Source organism: Quercus robur, chromosome 12 (genome assembly GCF_932294415.1).
Source record: "Quercus robur chromosome 12, dhQueRobu3.1, whole genome shotgun sequence".
NCBI lineage: Eukaryota > Viridiplantae > Streptophyta > Magnoliopsida > Fagales > Fagaceae > Quercus > Quercus robur.
Genome location: NC_065545.1, coordinates 909,921 through 924,252, shown reverse-complemented (window position 1 = coordinate 924,252; position 14,332 = coordinate 909,921). Strand labels below are relative to the sequence as shown.

At 33.8% G+C, this 14,332-nt stretch overlaps 1 protein-coding gene across 1 annotated transcript; it reads left to right on the top strand.

The window, feature by feature from the left end:
* Positions 1–6,465: 6,465 nt before the first annotated feature.
* Positions 6,466–11,405, top strand: LOC126708651 (protein indeterminate-domain 12-like). The gene is made up of 3 exons (XM_050408492.1): positions 6,466–7,677; positions 7,796–8,192; positions 10,141–11,405. Exons 1-3 carry the CDS (start codon positions 7,512–7,514, stop codon positions 11,111–11,113), a joined length of 1,536 nt encoding a protein of 511 aa, XP_050264449.1. The 5' UTR covers positions 6,466–7,511; the 3' UTR covers positions 11,114–11,405.
* The last annotated feature ends 2,927 nt before the right edge of the window (positions 11,406–14,332 follow it).

Genomic DNA, 14,332 nt, shown 5'->3' with positions numbered 1-14,332 from the left:
TCAAAAAAAAAAATCTTTAATTTTTTTCAAAAATTTGGGAGGGGGTGGGGGTGGAGAGAGGGAGCCAAGGCCCCCTCACTCCTGTTGATCATTCGCCACTGCGATAGATAACATTATAAGAAGGGCTAAATAAAAAAAAAAATTAAGTATATATATAAGTGCATCATTTGACCTAAAAGTTTAAGTTTATAAGTTTAAATCTAGTGATGTTAAAGTAAGTAGTAACCACGCAATATTGTCGTTAATATCCAATATAGAACCTCACTACTTAGTTATTCACAATTTCACGCCACTCACACACTTTAATATTCCAACCCTTCTTTTTTATTTTCTTTTTGCACCCGTCTATGATAGCATTCCTCAAGTTACCTTGAATCAAGAATTTATAGATGCTACAATTTCAAGTTTGGTAAATTGAAGTATTGAACTAGTACTCTCTCTCTCTCTAAACTTTTATGTTGTTACGTTAAGACCCCTTAAACTTTCATGTTTTTAAGCTAAGATCCTTTAAACTTTTTCTCTTTTTTTTGTTAATTTGGTACTAGAACTTTGGCATTACATAAAATAAGCCCCTCATATGACTATTCAATCGTGTTTGTGGTTTATGTTAAACATTAGCACACCTACTATCAAGGATTGGCGCTACCAGATAAGGCAAGGACTAGTGCTAGCTACCAGCTACCTTAAAGAACCATTTCTACATTTTCAAGTGCATGCATTATGATTCAACTTGATATGCTTTAAGTAATTGGTGGATGTCTCTGGTCTCTAAACACTATATAAGAATTTACTATATTTATGCAATTGTAGAAATGATAATACCCAATCATGCATGTATGGTTGCTTTTCATTTTAGTTCTTTTACAAGTTTGGGCTACGCGTGTCTATCTGTCTGTCTTGGAAGCACGTGAGTCAGACACGTGGATCGAGGCTGTGGGTCCAATTCTTCAGCTCAACGCTCGTGACTAGCTCAAACTTGATAAAAAGCCTAACTTCCTTGCCTTCTCGTTAGGTCATGATGGTCCTAGAGTGGGGTCTTGGTCTTGGATATATATGGTCCTAAATGATTTCAGTACACGAGGGCTGTGTTTTGTTTGGGCTCGTTGGCTTATTCGTAGCAATTTTGGGCCCTATAATCGGGCACAAGCCGCACAACTCTATGCTAAGCTTCCTGACATCGTGAACTTGAAGGTATATTTTGTACTCGCTGGGTACTCTAAATGAACCCCACACACCGATAAGACCGACATGTTATGAGAAATCTACTGCATGCAATAAATAAATAATATACCTTCTCTATTATATCTCATATATATGAAATATTGGTTTATATTATAGGGTAAATTTCATTCATACTTTCTAAGGTTTTGGCTAATATTAATCAGATTCAAGACTTTTCAAAACTAACTAATTTGGTTTTTAGAACCAATTTAGTTTTTAAAACAATTAAGAAAAAATAACTAAATGTTTATAGACTAAGTTGGATTTAGGGATTAAATTGACTAGTTTTGAAAAGTCTTGAATTTGGTTGGCATTAGTCCAAACTTTAGGATATATTAGTGGAATTTACCCTATATTGTATAATTTTTTCTTCATAAACCCAGCTAATAACCACTTAATTACATACCAAATTTATGATTAATCCGAGTTTTCCTCTCTTGACCCATGTCCCGAAGAAAGATTATAGGGTAAGCAAGAAGCCAAGGAGAATTTGGACAAACTAAATTGACAAGAAATGAAGCCCAATCCTTTTGTTTCTGACTTCCACTAATGCCCAAGTTTAAGCATTATGTTATATGGACATTGCAACACGCAGAACACAATAATTAATAATTGACAAATTAAACTCATAACTTAATTTTATGGGATCTATATATAGCTGTCCACCTTTCTCACTCATGATAACGTTGTAGTGGAATGCTATTAGTTTATATATATATTAGAATCCGAGCAAGATATGCACGGCAATATTTTTATTTTTTTCAACTGCTACACGTACGTTCCAGATAATTTTAATTATCATACTCTATTATTTTACCTAGAACAGAAGGAACACGAGATAGGCATTTCTCTGTATATTTTACGTAGTCATATAGTAATCAAATACAAGACTAAAACATCATATATTTTTGTTGTAAAATATAGGCAAACGTAACAGTATAACACAAGAAATTAAAAGAAGTGATTTTGCTTAGAACTAATTACAAGTTTGGGAGTACAGTTCAAAACTGCATTTGTTGAATGACATAATTATTAATTTTTCATCATTTTGAAATTTTACAAAGCATAAAATGTATTTTTTTTTAAATATAATTTAATGGTGAATTTGTCAAAATTACTATCTAATAAAAAATATATTAAATAATGTAACATTACTTAAATTCATATTAGATATAACTTCAACCTAACTCATTTTAAATTGATTGTTTTCAAAGTTTTGAAAAAAGAACTATACCAAACATTGCACTAAATTTGAAAAAGGGATTTATATATATATATATATATATAAAAGATAGAATTTCTACTCTAACATAACCTAAGTGTATATGTGTGTGAAACTCCCTCCTAAAGACTTGAACACCGGTCCTTGCCCCCCACACCCTACAAGCATTTATACTTGTAGAGTGACCACTACACCCAAGATGCGCAGTGGTAAAAAAGGATTTATTAAGCATGGCAAAAGACGGTAGATATTTGATACCAGCATTTATTCCCAACCTCACGAATTTAATAAAAAAAATTATTGAAGGTTTATTGGACGTGTGAATTTTTTTTTCCTTAATTTGTCTTATTTAGGTACCGTTTGGGTACCAATTATTGCGTCCACGTTTTTCAGCAAAACGCGTTTCAAGCCTTTTTTTTTTTTTTTTTTTTAACCAGTGCCTATTACACTGTTCATGGGACATGAATAGTGCAAATAGGCATATCTACAGTAACCCTTTGATGAACAGTAAATTTTTTATTGTTTTCAGTTTTTAATTTTTAACAAAATAAACGATATCCAAACATATCTTTAGTATAATTATAATTCAATCTCAGGTTTCTCATTCTCCTCAACCACACAATTCATAGATTTCTCATGCAACAACAACAAAAAACTTTTGTACAACACTTATAACAAGTTTATGGCATCATCAGTTTGCTAGACACAGACAAATACACGGGTGAAATTATGGTTTATATGAGACTTTCTTTTTATATGAAAAACAAACTGAGATTCTGGTCCAAACACGTGTGCCATTCCACACCAATCATATAGATCATGTCCCAAGAATCAACGGTTTGAAATGCCTTAGTGTAAAGTGGCAAAAACTAAAAACTTTAGGAGTGATAGTAATATTTTATAAATAGGCATACTCTTTATATAGAAAAGTTTGCAATTATTCAGCAAAAAGTGAAAAAGAAAAGGCCGGATGGGTTAATAAAGTGGGTAGGAATTCAAACTCAGCTGGTTCAATCCTAGTTAGTGTCAATGAACTGTTATTCAATGCATAAATTCTATTATCTGGGATGGGAATCCCTGTAATGTCTAGAGGCTCCGATCGATAGTGCAAGTATTTAATTCCAAGCTCCAAGCATTAACTTCGACTAAACAACTTGTACAAACAAATTTTAGTTTCTATTTGTTTATGAATATTTTGGTTCTTCACCTTGTTAGAGCAAGTTTACTAAGGCATTTCTTGGTCTTCACCTTGTTAATAGATCATGTTCATACAAAAGCATTTCTGAAATCCATTTTCTCCACACAAAAAAAAAAATACCTCCAAACTTTTGAGTTTGATGCACCTAACCTAATTCATTGGAGATGAGTGGGTATAACATATATTTGGACAACGTAGGATAGAAAATACAATGATCTTGAATAAGTTCTTAAGCAAGACAGATATAGAAAAAGTTAAAAATATTGGTGCACTAGTACAATAATGCCTTTGGTTGTGGGCTTGGGAGGTAAGAAAGCCAAAACCTGCATGCGAGAATCTAGTAATAGAAGAACCCGTGAATAAGGTATGGCCCGCATGGGCTATTCTTTCTCATTCATCAATGTGCCTCTCTGCATGCAGAACAGAGAGTAATAATAGGAAAAATCAAAAATTAGAAGACCAAGTATAAGAGACACACTTTTATGAGATGGCTATCATAACATCATATGTGTACTTCAGTCACTTGAAAAGGTCAAATATATCCATCCTAGCTAGCTGGATTGATCAACATGAGGAAATTGGGTGTTCAAGAAGAGCAATCTCACTTCTTCTTTCTTATTCTTTTTCTTTTTCTTTTTTTTTCTTTTTTTTTTTTTTTTTTTTTTTGTCTTATCTCTTAACACCAACAACCAACGCTATAAAAGGTGTTGAGCCTTGGTAAATCTTATTGGTGATTGTACCAAACACTTGGAATTGATTCTTGTCTTTGCAAGGGTTGGCTGTTTATGAATATGGAAAAGGATTGCATCCTTACATTGGTCTTTCCTAAATTCTATATAAAAAGGTAAAAATACTAATGGTTATCCTAACATGACAAAGGGTGGGGCTTGAATTCTTCACCTCTCTAGTAAGTCGAAAACTCTCTCAATATTCTCTGACTAGTTATCAATTATCTTTGACATTTAGCAACACCTTATTACTCTCTCTCTCTCTCTCTCTCTCTCTCTCTCTCTCTCTCTACCATATGTTCAACATGAATTGAAATTCTTAACATATATGAATAAGAAGAATAAGCAACTCCAAGTTAGCCAAATGACCAACTATAATTAATATGGGTTACCTTGTCCAACTAAATTCTTACTCCAACTAAAATTATCATTCCAGGTGAAGTTTAGAAATTTACTACATTGAACATTGGTCATTCATAAACAATTAAGAGTGAGAAACCACATCATATGCTATATGGTGCAAAAGGCTTGGTAAAATAACGGTGCAATATATATAATGAGTAGTGTCTATTACGCCCATTTTAGTATACACATAGTACATTTAAAGTAACAAATTCCTTTATAAAATGTAGTTGTGTGTATTATATATATACTTAACTGTATGTACTGGTCATTTCTCATATGTAATACTGGGTTATTTCAATTTTTTTTTTTTTAACTAATTATCTTGGGGCTCTTGTAGCGCTAATTAACTGCAATACAGATCACTAAACAATACTTCCATCTTTCTGTGGTCGTGAGGGTTTTGTTAATTTGAGACAATATACCTTGCATTCTTTTCTTTAAAGGTGAATCAATAATGAAGCATAAATCTCATCTTATCCCAAAAGAAAAGAAACATGAATCTCACTCAAAAAGCTCTGCCTGCATATTCAAAAGATTTAGATCAAAAGTACCCACATTGGATTCCAAAAAGATTTATAAGAGTGGCATTAGACTGCAATGTATTTGTACCAGAAGGTCTATATGCAGATGAGTCCTTTTTCCTACACCCCTAAAACTTATGGACTTGCTTGATTAGTTTATCCATGTTTAGGCCAGGCATATGGCTTTTTAAAGATAGGGAATTTTCTGGTAGCTAGTCTCATATAAATATTTAAAGCAGATGTAGTTGTCCATTCAAGATAATATTTTACATAATATTATTGGAAACGTAAATATTTTTAGAGAAGTTGGCTGATTTTAGGGCTATAGGGAAATAACCCATTTCTTAATTCTAATACTCATATTCGGGTTTCAAACTTTCCAAATAATTTTAATAGAATATTTTTATGGAGGCATTTGCGATAGAGCCTATTAATATATACTGCTAAAAAGATAGGGAATCCCTTATATTCTAAAAAAGACCATTCTAGACATCAACATTGTGTAACTTCTAGTTAATTTTGGTAAGTGAAGGGATAAAATGGGCAAATTGTGTTCTGACTCCATGGCTTTAGATTTGGGTTTGGAATAAAGAAAGTATAGATAGAGAGAAAAGAAAAGAAGTGACCTTCCAAATTCTCCCCTTGGTGGGGTTTCCTTGAGCACTTTCACTATACACAAGGATGTAAGAGAATAATAACAAAAGAGAGACAGAAAGGGGAGGAAAATCCTCAATGAAATAATGGAAAGAAAGAATTTGATCATGATCCTTGAACAAAATAATAATTTCAAGGAAACTTTGTGAAATAATTTCAAAGAATAATTAAAATTTATAGAGATTCAAATGATAATTTAGAAAAAAAAAAATCATTTTTCAGAAATAATAATACTAATAACAATAATAAGAAGAAGGTAATGGTATTTTTTAAAAAAAATTGTATTTATTGCACAAAACTTCCACTTTTACGAGATTTAAGGAGGTTGATTAAAAGGCATTCTTATCTCTATTTTTTTTTTTTTTCTTCTAGGAAAGGCTAAAAAATGACATTCTAATTGGTCAAATTCATTTCTTAAGGGAATTTGGAGGTGAAGATACACAGGTGGCTAGTTTGAAAATATATCAATAAGCTCATAAAAATTTTATAGTTTAAGCACAGTGTGTAGCTGAGAGTCAATCAATGAATCAATCATGTTAGTGTGGGGTTATATAAAAGGTTGAGAAGCCCTATCTCTAACACTTTGCCTTTACCACCTCCCATGCTTTTTAAGCTTCTCAATCTCCTTAGCCTTCTGGTAAGCAATCCCTCCTTTTAAAATCATTCCATTCAAATCAAGGGCCTTTTAGGATTTGGGTGTTTTATTACAGGAACAAAAGAAAAGACAGAAAGTGCCAACATCAGTCTCAACTCAAAGGAAAAGAAAAAATTTTTAAAAAAAAATAAAGAGAAAAAATTTGCTGCATCAAGTGGGTTTGGATTCTTCTCTAGTCTTTGCAGTATTCCAAGCTTTTTTTTTTTGGCTTTCTAGCCTTTTCCCATCTTGGTTTCTTTTAAATTTTTTATTTTCAATTTTTTCATTTACAATTTGCCACCCCTCCTTCCTTTGTCTGCCATTGTAATCATCACCCTCTGTACACACTATCATCTACAACACCCTGCTACTGATTTTTTCTGTTTATCTCTCTCTCTCTCTCTCTCTGTACACATATGTACAGAAAAGGTAAGAGTTATTGGGTTGTGAAGAAGTTTTGAGGAAAACCCATCTTATTGTCTGCTCTTTCCATGTTGGACTGCATGGTGAAAGCTCTTGATGTGTTTTAGAGAGAGAGACTAGAGAGAGATATATCTGAATTGGTTCTGCAGAGTTGCTCAGACAAGCAATCCATGGCCTAAGATAGTGACTTGGAGAATAACCTATCATCATCATCACCATCATCATCTCTTCACGAGATTAATTTTGCTTTTGCAAAACCAATGAATGATGCCTTTCTGTGTCTATGTGTCACTGCCACCTGTTCTTCAACAAGGCCAGCTCTGCAGCTTATTAGTTGTGTCCAAAGCTGGGATTCTCTATTTCTGAACTGCCCTTCTTAGTTTGTTCAAAGGTGCAAAGGTGGGTACTTGAAGAAAGTTATAAACTTGGAGAAGAATTTAATACAAAGAGATCAGATATTTGGGGTTTTCTTGTTTTTCTCTGAGGGAGTTTCCAGTCAAAAGCAATGTTTCCTGCAGCTATGTCCAATTCAACTTCTTTGTCTGAAGAAGCCAGTGTTTCTTCTGGTACTAGAGTTCAAGACTTTGGTGGCTTAAATCCAATGGTTTCAACTATTTCTCCACCACAAACACAGAAGATCAAGAAAAAGAGAAGCCTACCTGGAAACCCAGGTAAGATTATGTTTTGGGTCAATCTCTTCAAAATTTTGTCAGATTTGTCTTGTCTTTGTTTTTATGTTCTTCTCAAAAAAAAAAAAATTGTTTCTATGTATATATGATGGTGTTTCAGACCCAGATGCTGAAGTGATTGCATTATCCCCAAAGACCTTACTAGCCACCAACAGATTTGTATGTGAGATCTGCAACAAGGGGTTTCAAAGGGATCAAAACCTTCAACTTCACAGGAGAGGCCATAACCTTCCTTGGAAGCTAAAGCAAAGAAACAGCAAAGAGATAAGAAAAAGAGCCTATGTTTGTCCTGAGCCTTCATGCGTTCACCACCATCCTTCAAGGGCTCTTGGTGATCTTACAGGAATTAAGAAACACTATTGTAGGAAACACGGAGAGAAGAAGTGGAAGTGTGAGAAATGCTCAAAGATCTATGCAGTTCAATCAGATTGGAAGGCTCACTCTAAAACCTGTGGGACAAGAGAATATAGATGTGACTGTGGAACCCTCTTCTCCAGGTTCTTCTTTTTATAATCAATTTTCTTACACTTCTTTTGTTTTGGTCTTTATAAACACACACACACACATATATATATATATATATATATATATGTGCGCGCGCGCGTCTCAAAGCTCCAAACTTTCCCTAGTTTTGGTGTTTTCTTAGCTATCATTCATCACTTTGGACTAGAAATATGATTCATATAAAAATTGGTCTTTTGTTTAGAGAGGGAAGTCTTTAGGATGGTCTTTGTTTTTGTTTTTGAGTGGGTTTTGTTTTGTGGTTGTTCTTACACAAGAGTGGTAAGCCCTCTGCATGAATTATATCTGGAGCTTAGATGCAGTGGCAGCTTGCATGAAAGTGGAGACTATTAAGACGAGTGTCTGTTGCTGGTGACATTTAAAGTGAAACTGATAGCAATATCTCTGAAATCTGAACCATATAGCTAAGTTCATATATAAACAACAAAAAAGATAAGCTGAATAGGAACAATCAATGTAAAATTTTGTTTTATATACTGTTTTGTCTGTGATTCAATAGCAAACTTAATCTTTTCTCTTATGCTTAGACTGGACATATATGCATGAGTTCTTTTATTCTTTTTTTTTCTTTTTTTTCTGTGGCCTAGGGATTTGTATTTTGAGACCATTTTGTCCGTCCTTATGCTTGATAAACATGATATTTCATGACATCCTCAAAAAAAATATATATTAATTTAAAATGCTCAAATTATTGATTTCCTTCAAGGGTTTACTTTTGCCTCTTTTTCCTGTGTATATCCTCTTGGTACTTTGTAATGGAGTGACTGCAGTCTCAAAAAGAATGAGTGGATCTGCTCTTGTCTAGATAAAAGTTAAAGAATATGTTAATTGCTTTTGGTGTTTCATGGCTGGAAAATCCGTGACATTTTTATTCTATTTTATGAAGCATGCAATTAATTACTAGCTGAACAATGAATCTCTGAACAATTTCATCATTGTGAAAACTGATAAATCTGCAAAAATATCTGATATAGTGATTTGCTTTTCTTTCTTCTTCATTATCAATAGATACGTCGGGCTTCAATTGCATATCATTGTTTCATGCATATGCTCTACTTTCAACAATTCCATATCTTCGTTCATGCATGTGCTCTATCTAGTTTCAAAAGACTTCTGCCATTGTAATTTCTCCAATTCCTTGACATTATCAATGCCCTTTTTGCATGTATAAACATCAACCAATTGCTCTCTCTCTCTCTCTCTCTCTCTCTCTCTCTCTCAACTTTAATTTTGACCTCAAAGATAATCTCTCTTTTATGCTCTGTAGCTTTTTTGACCTTTGTGTCTCAATGCAATCCGCATGCATGAGTTCTTAGCCTCTCACCGTCTTTTCTCTCTTTTAAGTTTTATCCACAAGATAAACTAAGGAAAAGACATATTTGCATCATCAATCTTAAATGCATGGTGTTACTTGCCAAAAAAAAAAATTCCCTTAATTCTCAAATTGTGCTTGATGATCACACCTAAAATTTTCTGGAAACCAAAAACCGTGGATATATTTGACACTCATTTGGCATTGCTAAACTCTTTCACGTGAAAAGCACAAAACATTTGCACGATAGAGATTCACAACCATCTTCACCCCACATTTGGTAACCCCACATTGAAAGTACCAAAAGGAATTTATAAGACAAAGTGAAACATGTCAATTTTTTTTTTTTTCCAATCTGTTAGTACCTAGTAGTACTAGTCCATTTGGATTAGCTTTTTTTCCATTAATTTACTAATTTATTTATGTATATATAGTTTTTTAAAATCTCTCTCTCTACAATTGTATATACATTAATTTTCAGCAAATAAATTTTTCAGCAAAAAAATAATAATAATAATCCTACACACTAACTAGCATTCACAAACATAATTATTTTCTTCTTTTTTTTGAATATTTTTTTTCTCTCTCTAATTTTCATGTAAAATTGACAGGAAAGACAGCTTCATAACCCATAGAGCATTCTGTGATGCATTGGCGGAAGAGAGTGCAAGACTATCAGCAAACCAATTGGCCACAGGCAGCACAAACCCATCAATAATCCAAACTTTTTTTCCCTTTCAAACCCAACAACAGTTCACAAACCCACCACAAACCCACATGTCCCTCCATCCCTGGGACCCACTACCACCCCAACAAAACCCTAACCCTAATAGTATTAATACTAATAGTAATAATAATAATAATCCCTCACAAAACCCACTACTACTTCATCAAATCAAGCCTGAAGAACAACTTGAACCTCACCATTTCCACATCCCACAAACTTACTTCCACAACCACAACCACAACCACCACCACCACCACAAGGCTTTGATAAACTCACCCTTCCAAACCCTCTCAAACCCTGCCACGTCAGCGCACCTCTCAGCCACTGCACTTCTCCAAAAGGCTGCAACCGTTGGTTTAGCCTCAACAGCCAATGCAGCCCAACAGGGTCAGTCAGTGGGTCACATGATATCTTCAGCTGAGTTCGGAACACCGAGTCACCATCATCATCATCATCATCAAATTCAAATGGACCCAGTAGTGAGTCACATGATACCTTCCTCTTCCAACGATCAGTACAATATCGCTGATCAGTTCACGTCACGAAACCTCGCCACGTGGCACAAGACTGACCGTTTGACCAGGGATTTTCTGGGTCTCACAGATATTGCTGGCAATGGCAATGTTACTACAGCTACAAATACAACAAGTACTGGACATGGACATGGACATGGACATGGACACGTTAACGTTAGCATTAACGTGAAAAATATGCTATCGTACACGGATGGCGTAGGGTTCCCACACCAACAACAACAACAACATTATAATGAGCGTGACCACACGTCGATGTTGAACATGAAGTCCCAAGGTTTTGGATTGGCTGACCCTTCCTCGGAAACGTGGAGGGACTGTTAGAGAGGTAAAAACATTGAAAGGGAAAGGCTATAAGAGTAATTTCACACAAATTACTAGGCTCTTCTGTGAAATGACAGAAGTATCCTTCTACTTCTACTTCTACTTCTAGCTAGAGGAAGTCTATGTCCAAGTTCTATGCTTTTCATTTGATTATTATATGGCTACTTTTTTTTGATGAACAATTATATAACTCCTTTGTTTTTGTTTCCTTTTGGGCTTTCATTTACTAAATGCTTTGTTGTTTACATTTTTCTTTTTTTATTATAAAGATCGAGTTATGTTACCAGTTTAATTACCTTTTGTCTATAATGTGTTTATTTTAGTTTTAAATGGAAGTAAGCTTTTCTCTCATGGGGAAATTTCCCTTCATGTTGGAAGTTTTATTTGGCCTGTATTTTTCCTTTCATTTTTTTCTCACTAGCTCCCATGCCTTTTTCTTCTTTTCTTGTTATCCTTTTTTCACCTCCTCTTTGATGCAATGATTAATGGTAGATGAGGGTGGCATTCTAGTAATTCAGAAGAAAAAAGAGATTATCTAATAGCTATAGAACAAATCGGGGGGAAGCTTGAGTTAAAACAATGCCTTGTCTTCTTATTTTATAGGTTAGATTTTATCGTTTTCATTTGAAACACAACAGGTATATGGAGCTACAAATTTTCCACATTTCTTTTTTCAGAATTGTTAAGGTGAAATGTCATAAATGGCGTTCATAAAAATGATTTGAAATGATGTTGTGAAAAAAAAAAAAAAAAAAAAGTCCTACAACTCTCTCTCCTTCTAAGAAAAAGTTGAAACCCTACCTCTCTCTCTTTTTTTTTTCCTGTTCCTCATCGTTGAGGTTTTAGTGCCTTGTTCATACATATGCCAAAGTCATTTAAAGAATATACCTAGCTAGAGGTATTAGGGTGGCCACCGCCCAATGTTTACTGTTATCATGATATGTATAGCTTTTTAAGGCTCAACTGCAAAATCGAGTAGCTAACTTACCCAGTATATATACTTATAAGCCTTAATTAACAATGTAATAGGGCCTAGGACAATATTGCCAATTAATCTGAATGAAAGTAGATTGAACCCAATTTCCCATCAATTTGAAGTTGAAGAAAGGTGTCATGCATTGTTCCCTTTGAGGGAATTCACTCTAATGCTACGCATCTATTCCAAGTCCTGTCAGTTGTCACAATATATATGGAGTTAAAACTTCGATTCGTTAGAAGGATAAGCAATGCACGAGACGAGAGGATAGTCGATCAAGGGCTAATTGGTGATATTCATGGAAACACATATTACAATGCTATTGAGGATTTTGCATTGATCCTATTCAGTGTAAAGAAGGTGCAGTTTGAGCATAAATTTTTGTGTGCAATTAATTAAGATGGTCTCAATCCTCTTTTCCTTTGAAAAAGGACGTTGTTGTACATGCTTGTTAAAGCCACTCCACTGTCTTAGCATGCCTCTAGTGTCTAGACTCTAGTGAGTATCTTTACATGGCACACTTCCTTTTGCAAACTGAAACAAAAACTGCAATAATATTTTTAAAACTTAACTGATTAATCAAAGTCTTATAGCTTAATAATATTTAATAATATTGTTCGGAACTCTTACGAAGAAGGATTTAAATTTGAATCCTCTTCTTCTAAGTAGGTGGTATAATTAACTTATTAGCAGTTTCCTATTCCTCTTCGTACTAATTTTTTAAGCTTGATTTTTTTTTCTCTATTCATTGGATTTAATGATGGAAAATTAAGAAAGTGAGAAAGAATCCGATGTATGTAGCATTTTCCACGTGATGTTAGCCATACACGTATAATAAAACGAGAAACTTGCATGCAACAGAATTACGATTACACCCACAATTTCCAAGAAAATTACCAAGAAGAATGGTACTTCTGCATGATTAAGAAAACTATAATTAATATGTGTTGGACTATTTGTAGGCGAAGAAAATACTACAAGCAAAGACCAATGAGACTGATGACCAAGTACGAGATGAGGTAAGCATGGGCCCACACTTCATATTCCATCGATTTTACGAATATGCCCTTCAACCAACCCAAACCTGACCAACCTTGCTGACATTAGTGCATTTGATTATTGGACCTTCAAGCAATCCAGTCAGATAACCCATAAGAAAATTCGAGGTGCCGGTGATATGAAAGTTAATTATAATAAGCATGAAAAATCCACTGTATTTTTTTATTATATCTTTATCTTTCTCACTGTATGGCTCTAAGATTTTTCTAAATGTTACGTCCAAAAGATCATATAATATAATGCCCATTTAGTCAATTCCAGTTAACTCTCCTATTGTATTCAATTCGAAAGTATAGACTTTTTCAGTTCTTAGGGCAAAGTTTGAAACTATATAGACGGTAATAATAGGTTTAAACTCTCCCATTAATTGGTCTCTCTAGGTAGAAGAACAGAAGCTTTTGGTAAAACCAAAGAAAAAAGGGATGGAAAGTACTAGAATTGATTAAGAATTAATTAAGTAGGCTTTGAGTCAAAAAAGGGATACAAATGAGAGCAATTTCGGTTTCTCAACTAGGCATATATATATATGGTCAAAAAATTCCCCTAAAAGCAACCATGTTTTAGTAAGTCACAAATTTAGTATATGATTGCATGATTAGAAAATAATGACCATCCTCTAGAACACATAAATAAAAAAAATGCAAGTTGTTTACATGGGTCCAGTAGAGTTGCCAGAAAAGAATCACCCAAAAAAATAAAAATAAAACTAAAGTTTCAAAGATATTGACATGAAACCTGAACAGACCAAACAAGAGGGGTAGAAAATGAGTCAAAAAAATGTTTTTGAAGGAGTCATCATAAATTTTTGTTTGTTTACATGAACCATGTTGGAATTTAATAGATGAAGTCCTTCATTTCCAATTTGAATTGGATAACTAGAAGAAATTGCAATTGGGAAATTTCGTGCAACTTTCTTTTTTCTTCTCACGTCAAATACCATTGAATCTTTAAATAATAATAACCTACCAAAAAGATTTAAAAGTATAATCAAATTCCGAGAAATTCTTTTCCCCATTACTTTCTTTTGATAATTCCGAAGAAGTGTAGCCTTTTCTAAAGAGAAGGTAGGAAGGGTGTAAAACCTACTGTAAGCGTGAGTGAAAAGGCAAACTAAGTTGATACTATATGTCTATTTGGGTGTGATGGTGGTCCGGCACATATAAGTGGTACTAAAAAAAAGGAAA

Bases quoted from the DNA above. Each gene is read 5' to 3' on its own strand.
- LOC126708651 (XM_050408492.1), top strand. From the start codon at position 7,512: ATGTTTCCTGCAGCTATGTCCAATTCAACTTCTTTGTCTGAAGAAGCC. The intron at 7,678-7,795 runs GTAAGATTATGT...ATGGTGTTTCAG, and splicing joins AAGCCTACCTGGAAACCCAG to ACCCAGATGCTGAAGTGATT. The intron at 8,193-10,140 runs GTTCTTCTTTTT...TAAAATTGACAG, and splicing joins TGTGGAACCCTCTTCTCCAG to GAAAGACAGCTTCATAACCC.